General features: G+C 45.7%; 1 protein-coding gene across 10 annotated transcripts in view; it reads right to left on the minus strand.

Annotated features, from left to right (window-relative positions):
• kif1aa (kinesin family member 1Aa) overlaps positions 1–27926 on the minus strand; it is a 599030-nt gene that overhangs the window by 201317 nt on the left and 369787 nt on the right. For all 10 annotated transcript variants that reach the window (XM_085990737.1, XM_085990745.1, XM_085990743.1 and 7 more), the window contains one exon: positions 27273–27410. In XM_085990737.1, coding sequence (XP_085846863.1) covers positions 27273–27410 — 138 coding nt within the window. The remainder of the gene's footprint in view (positions 1–27272; positions 27411–27926) is intronic.

The raw sequence follows: 27926 nt of genomic DNA on the forward strand, positions 1-27926 counted from the left end.
ACTGATTACACTGACTGGTGTCACACTGACTCAATGATTACACTGACTGGTGTCACACTGACTCAATGATTACACTGACTGTTGTCACACTGATTGGTGTCACATTGACTCACTGATTACACTGGCTGGTGTCACGCTGACTCACTGATTACACTGACTGGTGTAACACTGACTCAATGATTACACTGACTGGTGTCACCATGACTCACTGATTACACTGACTGGTGTCACACTGACTCAATGATTAGAGTGACTGGTGTCACACTGACTCACTGATTACACTGACTGGTGTCACACTGACTCAATGATTAGAGTGACTGGTGTCACACTGACTCAATGATTAGAGTGACTGGTGTCACACTGACTCAATGATTACACTGACTGGTGTCACCATGACTCACTGATTACACTGACTGGTGTCACACTGACTCACTGATTACACTGACTGGTGTCACACTGACTCAATGATTAGAGTGACTGGTGTCACACTGACTCAATGATTACACTGACTGGTGTCACCATGACTCACTGATTACACTGACTGGTGTCACACTGACTCACTGATTACACTGACTGGTGTCACACTGACTCACTGATTACACTGACTGGTGTCACACTGACTCAATGATTACACTGACTGGTGTCACACTGACTCAATGATTACACTGACTGGTGTCACCCTGACTCACTGATTACACTGACTGGTGTCACACTGACTCACTGATTACACTGACTGGTGTCACACTGACTCAATGATTACACTGACTGGTGTCACACTGACTCACTGATTACACTGACTGGTGTCACACTGACTCAATGATTACACTGACTGGTGTCACCCTGACTCTCTGATTACACTGACTGGTGTCACACTGACTCACTGATTACACTGACTGGTGTCACACTGACTCAATGATTACACTGACTGGTGTCACACTGACTCACTGATTACACTGACTGGTGTCACACTGACTCACTGATTACACTGACTGGTGTCACATTGACTCGCTGATTACACTGACTGGTGTCACACTGACTCACTGATTACACTGACTGGTGTCACACTAACTCACTGATTACACTGACTGGTGTCACACTGACTCACTGATTACACTGACTGGTGTCACACTGACACAATGATTACACTGACTGGTGTCACACTGACTCAATGATTACACTGACTGTGTCACTGACTCAATGATTACACTGACTGGTGTCACACTGACTCACTGATTACACTGACTGGTGTCACATTGACTCACTGATTACACTGACTGGTGTCACACTGACTCAATGATTACACTGACTGGTGTCACATTGACTCAATGATTACACTGACTGGTGTCACACTGACTCAATGATTACACTGACTGGTGTCACACTGACTGGTGTCACATTGACTCACTGATTACACTGACTGGTGTCACATTGACTCACTGATTACACTGACTGGTGTCACATTGACTCACTGATTACACTGACTGGTGTCACATTGACTCACTGATTACACTGACTGGTGTCACACTGACTCAATGATTACACTGACTGGTGTCACACTGACTCACTGATTACACTGACTGGTGTCACACTGACTCACTGATTACACTGACTGGTGTCACACTGACTCACTGATTACACTGGCTGGTGTCACACTGACTCACTGATTACACTGACTGGTGTCACATTGACTCGCTGATTACACTGACTGGTGTCACACTGACTCACTGATTACACTGACTCACTGATTATACTGACTGGTGTCACACTGACTCAATGATTACACTGACTGGTGTCACACTGACTCACTGATTATACTGACTGGTGTCACATTGACTGACTGATTACACTGACTAGTGTCACACTGACTCACTGATTACACTGACTGGTGTCACACTGACTCAATGATTACACTGACTGGTGTCACACTGACTCAATGATTACACTGACTGGTGTCACACTGACTCAATGATTACAATGACTGGTGTCACACTGACTGAATGATTACACTGACTGGTGTCACACTGACTCAATGTTTACACTGACTGGTGTCACACTGACTGAATGATTACACTGACTGGTGTCACCATGACTCAATGATTACACTGACTGGTGTCAGACTGACTCACTGATTACACTGACTGGTGTCACATTGACTCACTGATTACACTGACTGGTGTCACACTGACTCAATCATCACACTGACAGGTTTCACACTGACTCACTGATTACACTGACTGGTGTCACATTGACTCACTGATTACACTGACTGGTGTCACATTGACTCACTGATTACACTGACTGGTGTCACACTGACTCACTGATTACACTGACTGGTGTCACACTGACTCCCTGATTACACTGACTGGTGTCACACTGACTCAATGATTACACTGACTCGTTTCACACTGACTCACTGATTACACTGACTGGTGTCACACTGTCTCACTGATTACACTGACTGGTGTCACACTGACTCAATGTTTACACTGACTGGTGTCACATTGACTCGCTGATTACACTGACTGGTGTCACATTGACTCGCTGATTACACTGACTGGTGTCACACTGACTCACTGATTACACTGACTCACTGATTATACTGACTGGTGTCACACTGACTCAATGATTACACTGACTGGTGTCACACTGACTCACTGATTACACTGGCTTGTGTCACATTGACTCACTGATTACACTGACTGGTGTCACATTGACTCACTGACTGCACTGACTGGTGTCACATTGACTCACTGATTACACTGATTGGTGTCACATTGACTCACTGATTACACTGACTGGTGTCACATTGACTCACTGATTACACTGACTGGTGTCACACTGACTCAATGATTACACTGACTGGTGTCACACTGACTCAATGATTACACTGACTGGTGTCACACTGACTCACTGATTACACTGGCTGGTATCATGCTGACTCACTGATTATACTGACTGGTGTAACACTGACTCAATGATTACACTGACTGGTGTCACACTGACTCAATGATTACACTGACTGGTGTCACCCTGACTCAATGATTACACTGACTGGTGTCACACTGACTCGCTGATTACACTGACTGGTGTCACACTGACTCACTAATTACACTGACTGGTGTAACACTGACTCACTGATTACACTGACTGGTGTCACACTGACTCAATGATTACAGTGACTGATGTCATACTGACTCACTGATAACACTGACTGGTGTCACACTGACTCAATGATTACACTGACTGGTGTCACACTGACTCACTGATTACACTGACTGGTGTCACACTGACTCACTGATTACACTGACTGGTGTCACACTGACTCAATGATTACACTGACTGGTGTCACACTGACTCAATGATTACACTGACTGGTGTCACACTGACTCACTGATTACACTGACTGGTGTCACACTGACTCACTGATTACACTGACTGGTGTCACACTGACTCACTGATTACACTGACTGGTGTCAAACTGACTCAATGATTACACTGACTGGTGTCACACTGACTCACTGATTACACTGACTGGTGTCACATTGACTCACTGATTACACTGACTGGTGTCACACTGACTCAATGATTACACTGACTGGTGTCACATTGACTCAATGATTACACTGACTGGTGTCACACTGACTCAATGATTACACTGACTGGTGTCACACTGACTGGTGTCACATTGACTCACTGATTACACTGACTGGTGTCACATTGACTCACTGATTACACTGACTGGTGTCACATTGACTCACTGATTACACTGACTGGTGTCACATTGACTCACTGATTACACTGACTGGTGTCACACTGACTCAATGATTACACTGACTGGTGTCACACTGACTCACTGATTGGTGTCACACTGACTCACTGATTACACTGACTGGTGTCACACTGACTCACTGATTACACTGGCTGGTGTCACACTGACTCACTGATTACACTGACTGGTGTCACATTGACTCGCTGATTACACTGACTGGTGTCACACTGACTCACTGATTACACTGACTCACTGATTATACTGACTGGTGTCACACTGACTCAATGATTACACTGACTGGTGTCACACTGACTCACTGATTATACTGACTGGTGTCACATTGACTGACTGATTACACTGACTAGTGTCACACTGACTCACTGATTACACTGACTGGTGTCACACTGACTCAATGATTACACTGACTGGTGTCACACTGACTCAATGATTACACTGACTGGTGTCACACTGACTCAATGATTACAATGACTGGTGTCACACTGACTGAATGATTACACTGACTGGTGTCACACTGACTCAATGTTTACACTGACTGGTGTCACACTGACTGAATGATTACACTGACTGGTGTCACCATGACTCAATGATTACACTGACTGGTGTCAGACTGACTCACTGATTACACTGACTGGTGTCCCATTGACTCACTGATTACACTGACTGGTGTCACACTGACTCAATCATCACACTGACAGGTTTCACACTGACTCACTGATTACACTGACTGGTGTCACATTGACTCACTGATTACACTGACTGGTGTCACATTGACTCACTGATTACACTGACTGGTGTCACACTGACTCACTGATTACACTGACTGGTGTCACACTGACTCCCTGATTACACTGACTGGTGTCACACTGACTCAATGATTACACTGACTCGTTTCACACTGACTCACTGATTACACTGACTGGTGTCACACTGTCTCACTGATTACACTGACTGGTGTCACACTGACTCAATGTTTACACTGACTGGTGTCACATTGACTCGCTGATTACACTGACTGGTGTCACATTGACTCGCTGATTACACTGACTGGTGTCACACTGACTCACTGATTACACTGACTCACTGATTATACTGACTGGTGTCACACTGACTCAATGATTACACTGACTGGTGTCACACTGACTCACTGATTACACTGGCTTGTGTCACATTGACTCACTGATTACACTGACTGGTGTCACATTGACTCACTGACTGCACTGACTGGTGTCACATTGACTCACTGATTACACTGATTGGTGTCACATTGACTCACTGATTACACTGACTGGTGTCACATTGACTCACTGATTACACTGACTGGTGTCACACTGACTCAATGATTACACTGACTGGTGTCACACTGACTCACTGATTACACTGGCTGGTATCATGCTGACTCACTGATTATACTGACTGGTGTAACACTGACTCAATGATTACACTGACTGGTGTCACACTGACTCAATGATTACACTGACTGGTGTCACCCTGACTCAATGATTACACTGACTGGTGTCACACTGACTCGCTGATTACACTGACTGGTGTCACACTGACTCACTAATTACACTGACTGGTGTAACACTGACTCACTGATTACACTGACTGGTGTCACACTGACTCAATGATTACAGTGACTGATGTCATACTGACTCACTGATAACACTGACTGGTGTCACACTGACTCAATGATTACACTGACTGGTGTCACACTGACTCACTGATTACACTGACTGGTGTCACACTGACTCACTGATTACACTGACTGGTGTCACACTGACTCAATGATTACACTGACTGGTGTCACACTGACTCAATGATTACACTGACTGGTGTCACACTGACTCACTGATTACACTGACTGGTGTCACACTGACTCACTGATTACACTGACTGGTGTCACACTGACTGGTGTCAAACTGACTCAATGATTACACTGACTGGTGTCACACTGACTCAATGATTACACTGACTGGTGTCACACTGACTCACTGATTACACTGACTGGTGTCACACTGACTCACTGATTACACTGACTGGTGTCACATTGACTCACTGATTACACTGGCTGGTGGCACACTGACTCACTGATTACACTGACTGGTGTCACACTGACTCAATGATTACACTGACTGGTGTCACACTGACTCAATGATTACACTGACTGGTGTCACACTGACTGGTGTCACATTGACTCACTGATTTCACTGACTGGTGTCACATTGACTCACTGATTACACTGACTGGTGTCACACTGACTCAATGATCACACTGACAGGTTTCACACTGACTCACTGATTACACTGACTGGTGTCACATTGACTCACTGATTACACTGACTGGTGTCACATTGACTCACTGATTACACTGACTTGTGTCACACTGACTGAATGATTACACTGACTGGTGTCACACTGACTCACTGATTACACTGACTGGTGTCACACTGACTCAATGATTACACTGACAGGTTTCACACTGACTCACTGATTACACTGACTGGTGTCACATTGACTCACTGATTACACTGACTGGTGTAACATTGACTCACTGATTACACTGACTTGTGTCACACTGACTCAATGATTACACTGACTGGTGTCACACTGACTGAATGATTACACTGACTGGTGTCACACTGTTTCACTGATTACACTGACTGGTGTCACACTGACTCAATGTGTACACTGACTGGTGTCACACTGACTGAATGATTACACTGACTGGCGTCACACTGACTCAATGATTACACTGACTGGTGTCACACTGACTCACTGATTACACTGACTGGTGTCACACTGACTCAATGATTACACTGACTGGTGTCACACTGACTCAGTGATTACACTGACTGGTGTCACACTGACTCACTGATTACACTGGCTTGTGTCACATTGACTCACTGATTACACTGACTGGTGTCACATTGACTCACTGATTACACTGACTGGTGTCACATTGACTCACTGATTACACTGATTGGTGTCACATTGGCTCACTGATTACACTGACTGGTGTCACACTGACTCACTGATTACACTGACTGGTGTCACACTGACTCACTGATTACACTGACTGGTGTCACACTGACTCACTGATTACACTGACTGGTGTCACACTGACTCAATGTTTACACTGACTGGTGTCACACTGACTGAATGATTACACTGACTGGCGTCACACTAACTCAATGATTACACTGACTGGTGTCACACTGACTCACTGATTACACTGACTGGTGTCACAGTGACTCAATGATTACACTGACTGGTGTCACACTGACTCACTGATTACACTGACTGGTGTCACACTGACTCAATGATTACACTGACTGGTGTCACACTGACTCACTGATTACACTGACTGGTGTCACACTGACTCAATGATTACACTGACTGGTGTCACACTGACTCACTGATTACACTGGCTGGTATCATGCTGACTCACTGATTACACTGACTGGTGTAACACTGACTCAATGATTACACTGACTGGTGTCACACTGACTCACTGATTACACTGACTGGTGTCACACTGACTCACTGATTACACTGGCTGGTATCATGCTGACTCACTGATTACACTGACTGGTGTAACACTGACTCAATGATTACACTGACTGGTGTCACACTGACTCACTGATTACACTGACTGGTGTCACACTGACTCGCTGATTACACTGACTGGTGTCACACTGACTCACTGATTACACTGGCTGGTATCATGCTGACTCACTGATTACACTGACTGGTGTCACATCGACTCACTGATTGCACGGACTGGTGTCACACTGACTCACTGATTACACTGACTGGTGTCACACGGACTCAATGATTACACTGACTGGTAAGAACATAAGAAATAGGAGCAGGAGTAGGCCATTCAGCCCCTCGAGCCTGCTGCGCCATTCAGTAAGATCATGGCTGATCCGATTTTGGCCTCCACTCCATTTTTCTGCCTGTTCCCCATAACCCTTGACTCCCCTATAGTTCAGTGATCTATCTCAGCCTTGAATATATTCAATGACCCAGCCTGCACAGCTCTCTGGGGGAGAGATTTCCAAAGTTTCACAACCCTCTGAGAGAAGAAATTCCTCCTAATCTCCGTCTTAAATGGACGACCCTTATCCTGAAACTATGAGCCCTAGTCCTAGATTCCCCCACGAGGGGAAACATCCTCTCAGCATCTACCCTCCCTGTCAAGCTCCCTCAGGATCTTATATGTTTCAATAAGATCACCTCTCATTCTTCTAAACTCCAATGAGTATAGGCCCAACCTGCTCAACCTTTCCTCATAAGACAACCCCTTCATCACAGGAATCAGCCTAGTGAACCTTTTCTGAACTGCCTCCAATGTAAGTATATCCCTCCTTAAATAAGGAGACCAAAACTGTTATCGGTACTCTAGGTGTGGTCTCACCAACGCCCTGTACAGCTGTAGCAAGACTTCCCTACTTTTATAGTCCATCCCCCTTGCAATGAAGGCCAACATTCCATTTACCTTCCTAATTACTTGCTTTACCTGCATGCTAACCTTTTGTTTCATGTATGAGGACCCCTAGATCCCTCTGTAGCGCAGTATTCTGTCGTCTCTCCATTTAAATAATATATTGCTTTTCTATTCTTCCTACCAAAGTGGATAACCTCACATTTTCCCACATTATACTCCATCTGCCAAATTTTTGCCCACTCACTTAACCTATCTATATCCCTTTGCAGACTCTGTGTCCTCCTCACAACTTGCTTTCCCATCTAGCTTTGTATCATCAGCAAATTTGGCTACATTACACTTGGTCCCTTCATCCAAGTCATTAATATAGATTGTAAATAGTTGAGGCCCCAGCACTGATCCCTGTGGCACCCCAGTAGTTACAGTTTGCCAACCTGAAAATGACCCATTTATCCCGACTCTGTTTTCTGTTAGTTAGCCAATCCTCTATCCATGCTAATATATTACCCCCAACCACGTGAGCTCTTATCTTGTGCAGTAACCTTTTATGTGGCACCTTATCGAATGCCTTCTGGAAATCCAAATACACTACATCTACTGGTTCCCCTTTATCCACCCAGCTCGTTACATCCTCAAAGAACTCTAATAAATTTGTCAAGCACGATTTCCCTTTCATAAAACCATGTTGACTCTGCTTGATTGTATTATGATTTTCTAAATGTCCTGCTACTGCTTCCTTAATGATGGACTCCAGCATTTTCCCAATGACAGATTAAGGCTAACTTTCCTATCGTTTCCTGCTTTCTGTCACCCTCCTTTCTTGAATAGGGGCATTACATTTGCGGTTTTCCAATCCGCTGGGACCTTTCCAGAATCTAGGGAATTTTGGAAGATTATAACAAATGCATCCACTATCTCTGCAGCCACTTCTTTTAAGACCCTAGGATGCAGGCCATCAGGTCCAGGGGACTTGTCAGCCTTTAGTCCCATTAGTTTGCCTAGTACTTTTTCTCTAGTGATAGTGATTGTTTTAATTTTCCACTATTATTGGAATGCTTTTAGTGTCTTCTACCGCGAAGACAGATACTAAATATTTGTTCAAAGTCTCTGCCATTTCCTTTTTTCCCTTTATTAATTCCCCAGTCTCATCCTCTAAGTGATCAATGTTTACTTTAGCTACTCTCTTCCTTTTTATATACTTGTAGAAGCTCTTACTGTCTGTTTTTATATTTCTTGCTAGTTTACTCTCAATCTATTTTCTCCCTCTTTATTATTTTTTTAGTCATCCTTTGCAAGTTTCTAAAAATTTCCCAAACTTCTGGCCTACCACTAATTTTCGCAACATTGTATGCCCTTTCTTTCAATTTGATACCCGCCTTAACTTCCTTAGTTAGCCACGGATGGTTCATCCTTCTTGTCGTCTTTCTCTCTCACTGGAATATATCTTTGTTGAGAGTTATGAAATATCTCCTTAAAAGTCTGCCACTGCTTATCTACCATCTTACCTTTGAATCTATTTACCCAGTCCACTTTAGCCAACTCTGTCTTCAGACACTTGTAATTGCCTTTATTTAAGTTTAAAACATTAGTTTCAGACCCAAGTTTCAAACTGAATGTGAAATTCTATCATGCTATGATAACTCTTCCCTAGAGGATCCTTTACTATGAGATCTTTAATTAATCCTGTCTCATTCCACATTACCAGATCTAAAATAGCCTGTTCCCTGGTTGGTTCCACAATGTATTGTTCTAAGAAACTGTCCTGAATACTCTATACGAACTCGTCCTCAAGGCTACCTTTGCCAGTTTGTTTTGTCCAATCTATATGAAGATTAAAATCACCCACGATTATTGCAGTACCTTTCTTACAAGCCCCCATTATTTCTTGATTTATACTCTGTCCTACAATATACCTACTGTTAGGGGGCCAATAGACTACTCCCACCAGTGACTTCTTTCCCTTATTATTTCTTATCTTCACCCAAACTGATTCTACATCTTGATCTTCCAAGCCAAGATCATTTCTCACTATTGTACAGATCTCATCCTTTATTAACAGAGCTACCCCACCTCCTTTTCCTTTCTGCCTATCCTTCCAAAATGCCAAATAACCCTGAATATTCAGTTCCCAGCCTTGGTCACCTTGCAACCACGTCTCTGTAATGGCTATCAGATCATACTCATTTATTTCTATTTGTGCCGTCAATTCATCTACCCTGTTACGAATGCTGCATGCATTCAGATAAAGAGCCTCTCATTTTGTCTTTTTACAATTTTTCCCTACTCTGACACTATTTTCTGCTGCACGCTTATGTTCGTACGCTCTATCCCTTCCTGTCATACTCTGATTATCATTACCCCCCTCGCTACCCTGCACTATTGCCTTGTCCTTTCTTTTTAACTTTCTAAGTTTCCCCTCACCTGAACCCTCCCCCCCACTATTTAGCTTAAAGCCTACAGCCATAGTTATTCGGTTTGCCAGGACACTGGTCACAGCATGATTCGTGAAGCCCGTCCCAACGGAACAGCTCCCTCTTTCCCCAGTACTGGTGCCAATGCCCCATGAATCGAAACCCATTTCTCCCACACCAATTCTTGAGCCACGCATTCAACTCTCTCATCTTATTGACCCTATGCTAATTTGCTCGTGGCTCAGGCAATCTTCTCCTCCTTCTTAAGCAGTTCCTCGGAACTGAGGATGACTTGCTTCCACATTAAAAATGAGTTCTCAGGTGACTGATGAGTCCAATGCGGGACCTACAGTTTCTGTCACAGGTGGGGCAGACGGTGGTTGAAGGGGCGGGTGGGTGGGGTGCTTGGGTTGACGTGCGCTCCTTCCGCTGCTTGCGCTTGGTTTCCACTTGCCCCCGACGGAGAGACTCGAGGTGTTCGGCGCCTTCCAGGATTTGAGGTTAGGATCAGATCAGCCATGATCTTATTGAATGGTGGAGCAGGCTCGAGGGGCCGATTGGCCTACTCCTGCTCCTATTTCTTATGTTCTTATGTTCCTCCACTTTGTGCAGTCTTGGGCCAGGGATTCCCAGGTGTCAGTGGAGATGTTGCACTTTTTCAAGGAGGTTTTGAGGGTGTCCTTGAAGCGTTTCCTCTGCCCACCTGGGGCTCTCTTGCTGTGTCAGAGCTCCGAGTAGAGCGCTTGTTTTGGGAGTCTCGTATTGGGCATGCGGACGATGTGACCTGTCCATCGGAGCTGATTGAGCGTGGTCAAAGCTTCGATGCTGGGGATGTTGGCCTGAGTGAGAACACTGACGTTGGTGCGCCTATCCTGCCAATGGATTTGCAGGATCTTGCAGAGGCAACGTTGGTGGTACCTCTCCAGTGCTTTGAGGTGCCTGCTGTACATGGCCCATGTCTCTGAGACATACAGCAGGGCGGGTATCACTGCTGCTCTGTAGACCATGAGCTTAGTGCCGGGTTTGAGGTCCTGGTCTTCAAACACTCTCTTCCTCAGGTGACCGAAGGCTGCACTGGCACACTGAAGGCGGTGTTGGACTTCGTCATTGACGTCTGCCGTTGTTGACAGTAGGCTCCTGAGGTATGGAAAGTGGCCCATGTTGTCCAAGGCCTTGACGTGGGTTTTGATAATCGCTGGGCAGTACGGTGTGGCGGGGGCAGGTTGGTAGAGGACCTTTGTCTTACGGATGTTTACTGTAAGGCCCATGCTCTCGTACGCTTCGGTGAAGGTGTTGACGATGGTTTGGAGTTCGACCTCCAAGTGAGCGCAGACGCAAGAGTCGTCTGCATACAGTAATTCGACGACAGAGGATGGGACGACCTTGGATCTGGGCGAGAGTCCATTATAAAAGATGTAATAGCAGAGCACTTGGAAAGCAGCGACAGGATCGGACAAAGTCAACATGGATTTACAAAAGGTAAATCATGCTTGACTAATCTACTGGAATTTTTTGAGGATGTAACTGGTAAAATAGATAAGGGAGAACCAGTGGATGTGGTGTATTTGGACTTTCAGAAGGCTTTCGATAAAGTCCCGCATAAGAGATTAGCGTGCAAAATTAAGGCACATGGGATTGGGGGCAAGGTATTGACTTGAATAGAGAACTGGTTGGCGGACAGAAAGCAAGGAGTTGGAATAAACGGGTCGTTTTCCGAGTGGCAGGCAGTGACTAGTGGGGTACCGCAAGGATCGGTCCTAGGACCCCAGCTGTTCACAATATATATTAATGATCTGGACGAGGGAATTGGATGTAATATCTCCAAATTTGCAGACGACACAAAGCTGGGTGGGAGGGTATGCTGCGAGGAGGATGTCATGAAACTCCAGTACGATTTGGACAGGTTAGGTGATTGGGCAGAAACATGGCAAATGCACTATAATGTGGATAAATGTGAGGTTATCCACTTTGGTGGCAAAAACAGGAAGGCACATTATTATTTGAATGGCAATAGATTGGGAGAAGGGGAAGTGCAAAGAGACCTGGGTGTTCTTGTGCACCAGTCGCTGAAGGTAAGCATGCAGGTGCAGCAGGCGGTTAAGAAGGCAAATGGTATGTTGGCCTTCGTAGCAAGAGGGTTCGAGTACAGGAACAAGGATGTCTTGCTACAGTTGTACAGGGCCTTGGTGAGACCGCACCTTGAGTATTGTGTGCAGTTTTGGTCGCCTTATCTGAGGAAGGACGTTCTTGCCATGGAAGGAGTGCAGCGAAGATTCACCAGGCTGATACCTGGGATGGCAGGAATGATGTATGAGGAGAGATTGTGTCGATTGGGCTTATACTCACTGGAGTTTAGAAGACTGGGAGGGGATCTCATCGAAACCTATAAAATTCTGTCAGGCCTGGACAGACTAGATGCAGGAAGGATGTTCCCGATGGTCGGGGAGTCCAGAACCAGGGGTCATAGTCTATGGATAAGGGGTAGGACATTTAGGATTGAAATGAGGAGGAATTTCTTCACCCAGAGAGTGGTGAACCTGTGGAATTCTCTGCCACAGAGGGCGGTGGAGGCCAGTTCATTAAATATATTCAAGAAAGAGTTGGATATATTTCTTAAGGCTAAAGGGATCAAGGGATATGGGGAGAAGGCAGGGACAGGGTACTGAATTTCAATGATCAGCCATGATCTCATTGAATGGCGGAGCAGGTTCGAAGGGCCGAATGGCCTACTCCTACTCCTATCTTCTATGTTTCTATGTGACAGAGATTGAACAGTTTCCCGTTTGTTCTGTAAATTAGCTCCACTCCAGCGGGGAACTTACTGAGGCTGAGATGGAGCATTGCAGCAAGGAAGATTGAGAAGAGCGTTGGTGTGATGACACAGCCTTGCTTGACCCCAGTCCGTACGTGAATTGGATCTGTGGTGGAACCGTTGGTCAGGAGCACGGCTTGCATGTTGTCATGAAGCAGGCGGAGGATGGTGAAACTTTTGAGGGCAGCCGAATTTGAGGCGGACACTCCATAACCCCTCACGGTTGAGTGTTGAAGGCCTTTGTGAGGTCAAAGAAGGCCATGTACAGCGGTTGGGGCTCTTCCCTGCATTTCTCTTGTAGTTGACGTGCGGTGAAGATCATGTCCACTGTGCCCCTTAGTGGGCGGAATCCGCATTGCGACTCTGGGAGGAGCTCTTCGGCCACTGGGAGAAGGCGATTGAGGAGGATTCTTGCAATGACCTTCCCTGTGGCAGATAGCAGGGAAACTCCTCCGTAATTACCGCAATTGGACTTGTCACCTTTCTTGAAGATGGTCACAATTATGGCATCTCTGAGATCCCCTGGCATGCTCTCCTCCTTCCAGATAAGAGAAATTAGTTAATGAATTCGCACCAATAGTGCTTCTCTGCCATGCTTTAGTGCCCCGGCAGGGATTCCATCTGCTCCTGAGGCCTTGTTGTTCTTCAGTTGTCGGATGGCCTTTTCAAACTCATGCCGGGCTGGGGTTGTGCTGAGATGGTGGTGGGTAGCATGCTGCGGGATGGAGTTGAGGACACTCGCGTCAAAGACAGAGTCTCGGTTAAGGAGATCTTCGAAGTGCTCCTTCCAGTGGGCACTGACTGCCTCTCTGTCCTTGATGAGTACCTCTCCGTTCTTGGCCTGCAGTGGGGTAGGACCTTGGGTGCTTGGGCCGTAGATGGTCTTGACTGCGCTAAAGAATGCACGCATGTCGTGGTTGTCGGCGAGCTGCTGGATCTCTTGCGCTTTCTCCACCCACCACCTGTTCTTTAGGTCGCGAGTTTTTTGTTGGACCTCGACCTTCAGGCGTCTGTAGAGCTGCTTTCTTGCTCACGAGTTGTGTTGTTGTTTCCAGATCAGGAATGCCTTGCGCTTGCGGCTTATTAGCTCCTGGATCTCCTGGTCGTTCTCATCAAACCAGTCTTGGTGTTTCCTGGTCGAGTGACCGAGCGTCTCTTTACAGGTGCTGATTTTGGAGGCCTTGAATGCAGACCAGGCGCTGTGGACACTCTGTGTCTCTGCATCACTCGTGGCTTAGGTAATAATCCAGAGATTACAACTTTGCGGTTCTGCTTTTTAATTTAGCCCCTAGCTGCTCATACTCCCTCAGCAGAACCCCATTCTTAGTCCTACCTTATGTCGTTGGTACCTACATGGACCACGACAATTGGATCCTTCCCCTCGCACTCCAAATTCCTCTCCACCCCTGGGGAGATGTCCTTAACCCTGGCACCGAGCAGACAACACAGCCTTCAGGACTCACGCACTCTGCTGCAGAGAACCGTATCTATCCCCCTAACTAAACTGTCCCCTACCATTACTACATTCCATTTTACTCCACCAACTTCAATGGCCCCCTGTACCACGGTGCTGTGGTCAGTTTGCTCATCCTCCCTGCAGTCCCTGCTCTCATCCACACAGACTGCAAGAACCTCGTACCTGTTGGACAAGTGCAAGTGTTGAGGCTCCTCCAATGCTACCTTCTGGATCCCCATACCTGCCTCACTCATAGTCACACCCTCCTGTCCCTGACCATGGACCAGATCTGAAGTATTTTACCCAAGGGGTGTGACTGCCTCCTGGAACACAGTGTCCAGTAACATTCTCCCTGATGTATCGCAGTGTCCGAAGCTCTGACGCCAGCTCATCAACTCTGAGCCGAAGTTCCTCGAGCTGCAGACACTTACTGCAGATGTGGTTGCTGTGGGTCACACTGAGGTCCACCAGCTCACACATGCTGCAGCTGCAACACATCACCTGGCCTGCCATCTCTAATGTGTTTTATTTAACTAATTAGGTTTTCAAGTTTTGAAATACTCAATTGTCTATTAATAGTTTTTCATCTAGGAAATAAACTTGTTTGATTTATTAAATTTACTTATATGCTTTAGGTCTTTATTGTCACTTAGCCCACAGTCCTAATTTAACGCTAATTGTTTATATTTTTTTATGTACCAATCTGCACACTCTTAACCCAACCTCACTGAATTCCCTCACTCAACAAATTCCCGAGTTACGCACACTGTAGAAGTAGTACTCCGTGGAACTGGATTCTCTGCTACTTACCTCCGTTCGTTAGAAAAAGCCTCTTGTTTTTAAACAAGCAGCAATTCCAAGGGCCTCTGACACACTGATTACACTGACTGGTGTCACACTGACTCACTGATTACACTGACTGGTGTCACACTGACTCACTGATTACACTGACTGGTGTCACACTGACTCACTGGTTACACTGACTGGTGTCACAGTGACTCACTGATTACACTGACTGGTGTCACACTGACTCACTGATTACACTGACTGGTGTCACACTGACTCACTGATTACACTGACTGGTGTCACACTGACTCACTGATTACACTGACTGGTGTCACACTGACTCACTGATTATACTGACTGGTGTCACATTGACTCACTGATTACACTGACTGGTGTCACACTGACTCACTGATCACACTGACTGGTGTCACAATGACTCACTGATTACACTGACTGGTGTCACACTGACTCACTGATTACACTGACTGGTGGCACTGACTCACTGATTACACTGACTGGTGTCACACTGACTCACTGATTACACTGACTGGTGTCACACTGACTCACTGATTACACTGACTGGTGTCACACTGACTCACTGATTACACTGACTGGTGTCACACTGACACTGACTGGTGTCACACTGACTCACTGATTACACTGACTGGAGTCACACTGACACTGACTGGTGTCACACTGACTCAATGATTACACTGACTGGTGTCACACTGACTCACTGATTACACTGACTGGTGTCACACTGACTCACTGGTTACACTGACTGGTGTCACAGTGACTCACTGATTACACTGACTGGTGTCACACTGACTCACTGATTACACTGACTGGTGTCACACTGACTCACTGATTACACTGACTGGTGTCACACTGACTCACTGATTATACTGACTGGTGTCACATTGACTCACTGATTACACTGACTGGTGTCACACTGACTCACTGATCACACTGACTGGTGTCACAATGACTCACTGATTACACTGACTGGTGTCACACTGACTCACTGATTACACTGACCGGTGTCACACTGACTCGCCGATTACACTGACTGGTGTCACACTGACTCACTGATTACACTGACTGTTGTCACACTGACTCACTGATTACACTGACTGGTGTCACACTCACTCAATGATTACACTGACTGGTGTCACACTGACTCACTGATTTCAATGACTGGTGTCACACTGACTCAATGATTACACTGACTGGTGTCACACTGACTCACTGATTACACTGACTGCTGTCACACTGACTCAATAATTACACTGACTGGTGTCACACTGACTCACTGATTACACTGACTGGTGTCACACTGACTCAATGATTACACTGACTGGTATTACACTGACTCGCCGATTACACTGACTGGTGTCACACTGACTCAATGATTACACTGACTGGTGTCACACTGACTCGCCGATTACACTGACTGGTGTCACATTGACTCAATGATTACACTGACTGGTGTCACACTGACTCAATGATTGCACTGACTGGTGTCACACTGACACTGACTGGTGTCACACTGACTCAATGATTACACTGACTGGTGTCACATTGACTCACTGATTACACTGACTGGTGTCACACTGACTCAATGATTGCACTGACTGGTGTCACATTGACTCACTGATTACACTGACTGGTGTCACACTGACTCACTGATTACACTGACTGGTGTCACACTGACTCACTGATTACACTGACTGGTGTCACAGTGACTCACTGATTACACTGACTGGTGTCACACTGACTCACTGATTACACTGACTGGTGTCACACTGACTCACTGATTACACTGACTGGTGTCACACTGACTCACTGATTACACTGACTGGTGTCACACTGACTAAATGATTACACTGACTGGTGTCACACTGACTCACTGATTATACTGACTGGTGTCACACAGCCTCAATGATTGCACTGACTGGTGTCACATTGACTCACTGATTACACTGACTGGTGTCACACTGACTCACTGATTACACTGACTGGTGTCACAATGACTCACTGATTACACTGACTGGTGTCAGACTGACTCACTGATTACACTGACTGGTGGCACTGACTCACTGATTACACTGACTGGTGTCACACTGACTCACTGGTTACACTGACTGGTGTCACACTGACTCACCAATTACACTGACTGGTGTCACACTGACTCACCAATTTCACTGACTGGTGTCACACTGACTCACCAATTACACTGACTGGTGTCACACTGACTCACTGATTTCACTGACTCGTGTCACACTGACTCAATGATTACACTGACTGGTGTCACACTGACTCGCTGATTACACTGACTGCTGTCACACTGACTCAATAATTACACTGACTGGTGTCACACTGACTCACTGATTACTCTGACTGGTGTCACATTGACTCACTGATTACACTGACTGCTGTCACACTGACTCAGTAATTACACTGACTGGTGTCACACTGACTCACTGATTACACTGACTGGTGTCACACTGACTCACTGATTACAGTGACTGGTGTCACACTGACTCACTGATTACACTGACTGGTGTCACACTGACTCAATGATTACACTGACTGGTATTTCACTGACTCGCCGATTACACTGACTGGTGTCACACTGACTCAATAATTACACTGACTGGTGTCACACTGACTCGCCGATTACACTGACTGGTGTCACATTGACTCAATGATAACACTGACTGGTGTCACACTGACTCAATGATTACACTGACTGGTGCCACACTGACTCAATGATTACACTGACTGGTGTCACACTGACTCACTGATTACACTGACTGGTGTCACACTGACTCACCAATTACACTGACTGGTGTCACACTGACTCACCAATTACACTGACTGGTGTCACACTGACTCGCCGATTACACTGACTGGTGTCACACTGACTCAATGATTACACTGACTGGTGTCACACTGACTCACTGATTTCACTGACTGGTGTCACACTGACTCAATGATTACACTGACTGGTGTCACACTGACTCGTTGATTACACTGACTGGTGTCACACTGACTCAATAATTACACTGACTGGTGTCACACTGACTCACTGATTACACTGACTGGTGTCACACTGACGCACTGATTACACTGACTGCTGTCACACTGACTCAATAATTACACTGACTGGTGTCACTCTGACTCACTGATTACACTGACTGGTGTCACACTGACTCACTGATTACTGTGACTGGTGTCACACTGACTCACTGATTACACTGACTGGTGTCACACTGACTCAATGATTACACTGACTGGTATTACACTGACTCGCCGATTACACTGACTGGTGTCACAATGACTCAATGATTACACTGACTGGTGTCACACTGACTCGCCGATTACACTGACTGGTGTCACATTGACTCAATGATTACACTGACTGGTGTCACACTGACTCAATGATTACACTGACTGGTGCCACACTGACTCACTGATTACACTGACTGGTGTCACACTGACTCACTGATTACACTGACTGGTGTCACACTGACTCACTGATTACACTGACTGGTGTCACACTGACTCACTGATTACACTGACTGGTGTCACACTGACTCAATGATTGCACTGACTGGTGTCACACTGACTCAATGATTACACTGACTGGTGTCACACTGACTCACTGATTACACTGACTGGTGTCACACTGACTCACTGATTGCACTGACAGGTGACAGATTGACTCACTGATTACACTGACTGGTGTCACACTGACTCACTGATTACACTGACTGGTGTCACACTGACTCACTGATTACACTGACTGGTGTCACACTGACTCACTGATTACACTGACTGGTGTCACATTGACTCACTGATTACACTGACTGGTGTCACGCTGACACACTGATTACACTGACTGGTGTCACACTGACTCACTGATTGTACTGACTGGTGTCACACAGACTCACTGATTATACTGACTGGTGTCACATTGACTCAATGATTACACTGACTGGTCTCACATTGCCTCACTGATTACAATGACTGGTGTCACACTGACTCAATAATTACACTGACTGGTGTCACACTGACTCACTGATTACACTGACTGGTGTCACATTGACTCACTGATTACACTGACTGGTGTCACACTGACTCACCGATTACACTGACTGGTGTCACACTGACTGGTGTCACCTGACTCACCGATTACACTGACTGGTGTCACACTGACTCACCAATTACACTGACTGGTGTCACACTGACTCACCAATTACATTGACTGGTGTCACACTGACTCACCAATTACATTGACTGGTGCCACACTGACTCGCCGATTACACTGACTGGTGTCACACTGACTCACTGATTACACTGACTGTTGTCACACTGACTCACTGATTACACTGACTGGTGTCACACAGACTCAATGATTACACTGACTGGTGTCACACTGACTCACTGATTTCACTGACTGGTGTCACACTGACTCAATGATTACACTGACTGGTGTCCCACTGACTCACTGATTACACTGACTGCTGTCACACTGACTCAATAATTACACTGACTGGTGTCACACTGACTCACTGATTACACTGACTGGTGTCACACTGACTCACTGCCACAGTGACTGGTGTCACACTGACTCACTGATTACACTGACTGGTGTCACACTGACTCAATGATTACACTGACTGGTGTCACACTGACTCGCCGATTACACTGAATGGTGCCACACTGACTCACTGATTACACTGACTGGTGTCCCATTGACTCAATGATTACACTGACTGGTGTCACACTGACTCAATGATTACACTGACTGGTGCCACACTGACTCACTGATTACACTGACTGGTGTCACACTGACTCACTGATTACACTGACTGGTGTCACACTGACTCAATTATTACACTGACTGGTGCCACACTGACTCACTGGTTACACTGACTGGTGTCACACTGACTCACTGATTACACTGACTGGTGTCACACTGACTCACTGATTACACTGACTGGTGTCACACTGACTCAATGATTGCACTGACTGGTGTCACACTGACTCAATGATTACACTGACTGGTGTCACACTGACTCACTGATTACACTGACTGGTGTCACATTGACTCAATGATTACACTGACTGGTGTCACACTGACTCACTGATTGCACTGACTGGTGACAGATTGACTCACTGATTACACTGACTGGTGTCACATTGACTCACTGATTACACTGACTGGTGTCACACTGACACACTGATTACACTGACTGGTGTCACACTGACTCACTGATTGTACTGACTGGTGTCACACAGACTCATTGATTATACTGACTGGTGTCACATTGACTCACTGATTACACTGACTGGTGTCACACTGACTCACTGATTACACTGACTGGTGTCACAGTGACTTACTGATTACACTGACTGGTGTCACACTGACTCACTGATTACACTGACTGGTGTCACACTGACTCAATGATTATACTGACTGGTGTCACACTGACTCAATGATTATACTGACTGGTGTCACACTGACTCACTGATTACAATGACTGGTGTCACACTGACTCACTGATTACACCGACTGGTGTCACACTGACTCACTGCTTACACCGACTGCTGTCACATTGACTCACTGATTACACTGACTGGTGTCACACTGACTCACTGATCACACTGACAGGTTTCACACTGACTCACTGATTACACTGACTGGTGTCACATTGACTCACTGATTACACTGACTGGTGTCACATTGACTCACTGATTACACTGACTGGTGTCACACTGACTCACTGATTACACTGACTGGTGTCACACTGACTCACTGATTACACTGACTGGTGTCACACTGACTCAATGATTACACTGACTGGTGTCACACTGACTCACTGATTACACTGACTGGTGTCACACTGACTCACTGATTACACTGACTGGTGTCACACTGACTCAATGATTGCACTGACTGGTGTCACACTGACTCACTGATTACACTGACTGGTGTCACACTGACTCAATGACTACACTGACTGGTGTCACACTGACTCACTGATTATGCTGACTGGTGTCACATTGACTCAATGATTACACTGACTGGTGTCACACTGACTCACTGATTACAATGACTGGTGTCACAGTGACTCACTGATTACACTGACTGGTGTCACACTGACTCACTGATTACACTGACTGGTGTCACACTGACTCACTGATTACACTGACTGGTGTCACACTGACTCACTGATTACACTGACTGGTGTCACACTGACTCAATGATTACACTGACTGGTGTCACACTGACTCACCAATTACACTGACTGGTGTCACACTGACTCACCAATTACACTGACTGGTGTCACACTGACTCACCAATTACACTGACTGGTGTCACACTGACTCGCCGATTACACTGACTGGTGTCACACTGACTCACTGATTACACTGACTGGTGTCACACTGACTCACTGATTACACTGACTGGTGTCACACTGACTCAATGATTACACTGACTGGTGTCACACTGACTCAATGATTACACTGACTGGTGTCACACTGACTCAATGATTACACTGACTGGTGTCACACTGACTCGCCGATTACACTGACTGGTGTCACACTGACTCAATGATTACACTGACTGGTGTCACACTGACTCACTGATTACACTGACTGCTGTCACACTGACTCAATAATTACACTGACTGGTGTCACACTGACTCACTGATTACACTGACTGGTGTCACACTGACTCACTGATTACACTGACTGCTGTCACACTGACTCAATAATTACACTGACTGGTGTCACACTGACTCACTGATTACACTGACTGGTGTCACACTGACTCACTGATTACAGTGACTGTTGTCACACTGGCTCACTGACTACACTGACTGGTGTCACACTGACTCAAGGATTACACTGACTGGTGTCACACTGACTCGCCGATTACACTGACTGGTGTCACACTGACTCAATGATTACACTGACTGGTGTCACACTGACTCGCCGATTACACTGACTGGTGTCACATTGACTCAGTGATTGCACTGACTGGTGTCGCACTGACTCAATGATTACACTGACTGGTGTCACACTGACTCACTGATTACACTGACTGGTGTCACTGACTCACTGATTACACTGACTGGTGTCACACTGACACACTGATTACACTGACTGGTGTCACACTGACTCAAGGATTACACTGACTGGTGTCACACTGACTCGCCGATTACACTGACTGGTGTCACACTGACTCAATGATTACACTGACTGGTGTCACACTGACTCGCCGATTACACTGACTGGTGTCACATTGACTCAGTGATTGCACTGACTGGTGTCGCACTGACTCAATGATTACACTGACTGGTGTCACACTGACTCACTGATTACACTGACTGGTGTCACTGACTCACTGATTACACTGACTGGTGTCACACTGACACACTGATTACACTGACTGGTGTCACACTGACTCACTGATTACACTGACTGGTGTCACACTGACTCACTGATTTCACTGACTGGTGTCACACAGACTCACTGATTATACTGACTGGTGTCACACTGACTCCCTGATTACACTGACTGGTGTCACACTGACTCACTGATTACACTGGCTGGTGTCACATTGACTCACTGATTACACTGACTGGTGTCACACTGACTCACTGATTGTACTGACTGGTGTCACACAGACTCACTGATTATACTGACTGGTGTCACACTGACTGAATGATTACACTGACTGGTGTCACACTGACTCACTGATTACACTGACTGGTGTCACACTGACTCACTGATTACACTGACTGGTGTCACACTGACTGAATGATTACACTGACTGGTGTCACACTGACTCACTGATTATACTGACTGGTGTCACACTGACTCAATGATTACACTGACTGGTGTCACACTGACTCAATGATTACACTGACTGGTGTCACACTGACTCACTGATTACAATGACTGGTGTCACACTGACTCACTGATTACACTGACTGGTGTCACACTGACTCACTGATTATACTGACTGGTGTCACATTGACTCACTGATTACACTGACTGGTGTCACACTGACTCACTGATTGTACTGACTGGTGTCACACTGACTCACTGATTACACTGACTGGTGTCACACTGACTCACTGATTACACTGACTGGTGTCACATTGACTCACTGATTACACTGACTGGTGTCACACTGACTCACTGATTACACTGACTGGTGTCACACTGACTCAATGATTACACTGACTGGTGTCACACTGACTCACTGATTACAATGACTGGTCTCACACTGACTCACTGATTACACTGACTGGTGTCACACTGACTCACTGATTATACTGACTGGTGTCACACTGACTCACTGATTACACTGACTGGTGTCACACTGACTCAGTGATTACACTGACTGGTGTCACACTGACTCACTGATTACACTGACTGGTGTCACATTGACTCAATGATTACAATGACTGGTGTCACACTGACTCACTGATTACACTGACTGGTGTCACACTGACTCACTGATTACACTGACTGGTGTCACACTGACTCACTGATTACACTGACTGGTGTCACACTGACTCAGTGATTACACTGACTGGTGTCACACTGACTCAATGATTACACTGACTGGTGTCACACTGACTCACTGATTACACTGACTGGTGTCACACTGACTCAATGATTACACTGACTGGTGTCACACTGACTCAATTATTTTGTTGATTGGTGGCACAATGGCCCACTGATTTTGTACTATGTCGTGAAGTTATTTGCCTAATTTTGCTCGTGGTGTCTACGAACCAGAATAAATGAAGCCATTAATTGCCAGATCTTAAACTTCATGGTGTTTTTTTATAACATTTTTCCACAACACCCTATGTTTAAAGAGAAGGGACACTTAGAAACAATTGATAAAACATTCCTCACATATGTGATATTGTGACATCCCTCATATTGATAGTCCCTCTTACAGTCCAGCCTCTCTGCAATGGTCAACCTCTGGATTCAATCATTCCAGCTTTGGGCCGCAATCCCTCCCTGCTTCACTTTAGGACCTCAATCCCCAGTGCACTCAATCCTGGGCTCCACTCCACTCCCTTCCCGACTCAGTCTCAGATCCTGCCGTCTCCTAACACCAGACCCTATCTGCCTACTCCAAACCAGACACAGGCTTTAGTGCCTCTCTCAGCTGTATGTGGTGCCACAGTTTCTGGCTGGACTAGACCCTGAACAATGGCTCTGCATCGACGCTGTGTCAACAGGAAATCATCTGGCCAGAAGTGCACAGGAATATCATCTGCCCAAGGGTGCACTGGTAACACATTGGAACCAGCAATTTCTCTTGGGCACACCCTGGCCTTCATAACCAGGTTGCTTCTTATGCCAGACCCCAGTAGTCTCAAGGCCCGCCCAGACCAGGACACAACCCCCAAGTTTCTCTTACACCTGTCAATCTTATTGAACACAATATACCTGGTGAGAGGTGGGGATCTATGTGGTGCCAGGAGGCAGAGCTGATTCAGCTCTGGTCTCCCCAACACAGGACAGATTCCCCACCTCGGACTGGGTATGCTTTAGTTGTCATCTCTCTATATGATCTAGGTTTTTAAAGTTGTAAAAGATACAATTAATTCAGCAAAGGAATATGTGTCAGACACAGAGAAACACAATGGGAGAGGAGACAGAGGAAAGAACGGATGTCAGAGTGAGACTGAAAATTGGAGATAGTGAGGTGATGGTGCCAATTGAAAGTGTGTGAGAGAGAAAGAAAAGGAAGGAAGGAAGGAAGGAGGAATGGAAGGAGGGAAGGAAGAAAGGAAGGAAGGAAGGGAGGAAGGAAAGTCAGAAAAAGATGGAAAGAAAAACTTGAATTTATTTAGCGCTTTTCAAAAAATAAAGATCAAATCATATGTCCCATAAACAGCAGTGAGTTGCGTGACCAGTTAATCTATTTTGTTGGTGTTGACTGAGGGATAAATGTTGGTCAGGACACCGGGAGAACTCCCTTGCTTTTCTTCAAATAGTGCCATGGGATCTTTTATGTCCACCTTAGAGGCCTTGGTTTAACGTCTTATCTGAAAGACGGCACCTCTGACAGTGCAGCACTCCCTCAGCACTGTACTGCAGTGTCAGCCTAGATTATGTGCTCAAGTCTAAGAGTATAAGACAAACAGAAACTGGTTAACATTTATTTAAAATGGTGGAGAAAGGAACTTTACATGAATACATTAATGTGTTTGTTATAAATACTGCATAGTGAGATTTACAGCTGCTGTTCCCCTGCCTATGAGGTGTATGTCGAGGGTTATGATCCTGCAAGACACGGAACTATTCTTCGAACACTCTCTCTTGCTGTCCACTGATATTGTTATCAATCTGATTGGCTGTCATGGTCTTGGAGAGGAACAAACCTGCTGCCTCAAGAGGTGAAGTGGCTCGACAGCCCTCCCAATGGCGAGGGCAGGTCAGTGCGCTAAAGAAACTGGTGCCGGTAATATGAGACAGAAAAACTGAAAAGAGGAAGCTGAATGAAAGTTAACAAGAGGGTATAAAGGATCAAAGGAATGTATGTGAGCATCACACGCTTGCTGTGAATACTGCCGAAACCCCAATATATTAAACATAACGCCATTCCTTCACTGTCGCTAGGTCAATATCCTGGAATCTCTTACCTAGCACTATTGTGGGAGCCGCAGCATCACAAGGGCTACAGCAGTTCAAGGAGAAAGTTCCCATCACCTTTTTAGAGCAACTATAGGCAAAATGTGACCTTGCCAGTGTCACCCACATCCAGAGAGCAAATAATAATAAAAATATACAGAGAAATATATGCGAGTGTCATACTCTCACGCTGAATACCATCCAATCCCAGAGAAAGTGTGATACACCCATTTGCCTTCAAAGTGCACAACTATAGGAGCTGTTGGCGAGAGGATGGGGAATGCTGTTGGCACATCTGGCTGCTGGGTTGCATTTGGTGCCATCCCGGTTGGTTGGATAGCAACTCTTGGATTAGCCAAGTGCCTCTATTCTAAGGGGAAGACCCTTACTGCAGGCTGGACTGTAGAGAACGCTTCAGCATCATTCAGGTGAAAACAAGTTGGGACTCCACAGAAAACTGGCATTCAGTCAGACTCTAGAGAGGACCAGCAACACTCTCTCACCCTCCTGTTGCTATTTCCATGGAGACAATGCTAGGGGTGAGCAGTGTCCATTCATATCTGGGCAAGTGAAACATGAAAATTCTGGATCCGAATTGCATTAGTGTGAAGCATAACCTGCTGGGAGAAGAAGAACTCGGGTGCTGTGCGAGTCATTAAACAATTACATCTTACTGATCTGGGCTCTTTTATGCCTTCTAAATGAAATGGGGAAAACCAATTTTTAATCCAAATCAATTGAAATTGGAATCAGAACAATTTGGATCCTTTCAAATTCAGATTCATCTGAATGTCTGATTGGTTCACTGCTCATCTCTATAGAGGACTACAACTGTTAGATTTCAGGGTGAGCAACTCTGGAAAAAGGAGTTTATTACACACTTACCTTCCAACCAACCGGAACCATGGGAAGCGATCGTAGAATGGATCCCCGCCCGTCATAACATTGTCACAGTCATCAACCACACTGGAAGGTACTTCAGCGGCTCGATCATACATTTCCCGCATCAAGTCCAGTCTCTGCCTGCAGGTGGTAGGAACCCAACACACCGAATCACAACCACATCCTCATAGCTGCTGGGCTCAAACAAACTAGGCTCCATCCAAGGTGGCAATGGCAGCTGCAGCTCCAAGAGCTCTAGTCCGCATCCCTTGCTGTTCACACTGGTGAAGTGGTGTGGCTAGACGCCGACTTTAGCAGAGATTGACAGAATTCAAAAGGGACTCGGACCAATGAGGGAGGTGGGCTAAAGAATGGCAGATGGATTTTAATGTCAGCTTAGGTGACAGCAAAAAGCAAAAAGCCTATTAGGCATGGACTGGTGGATTATAGCATTGGGTAAATCCCAATTACCAAGTGTTTCTTTGTAAGTGTTCCCTCTTAGCACTAATGCTAATATATGAGCAATATTACATTTGTTGATAAAATAAAGTTATGTGGACCGCTAACAAGTAGAAAGGAGATTGGTCACCTTAGAGAGGCCGAGATACGTCAATTAGATTTTAATGTGAATGATTGTAGGGTAATGCATATAGTAAA

Source organism: Somniosus microcephalus, chromosome 6 (genome assembly GCF_052327205.1).
Source record: "Somniosus microcephalus isolate GS21.2 chromosome 6, FLI_Smic_1.0, whole genome shotgun sequence".
In the NCBI taxonomy this organism is placed as follows: Eukaryota; Metazoa; Chordata; class Chondrichthyes; order Squaliformes; family Somniosidae; genus Somniosus; species Somniosus microcephalus.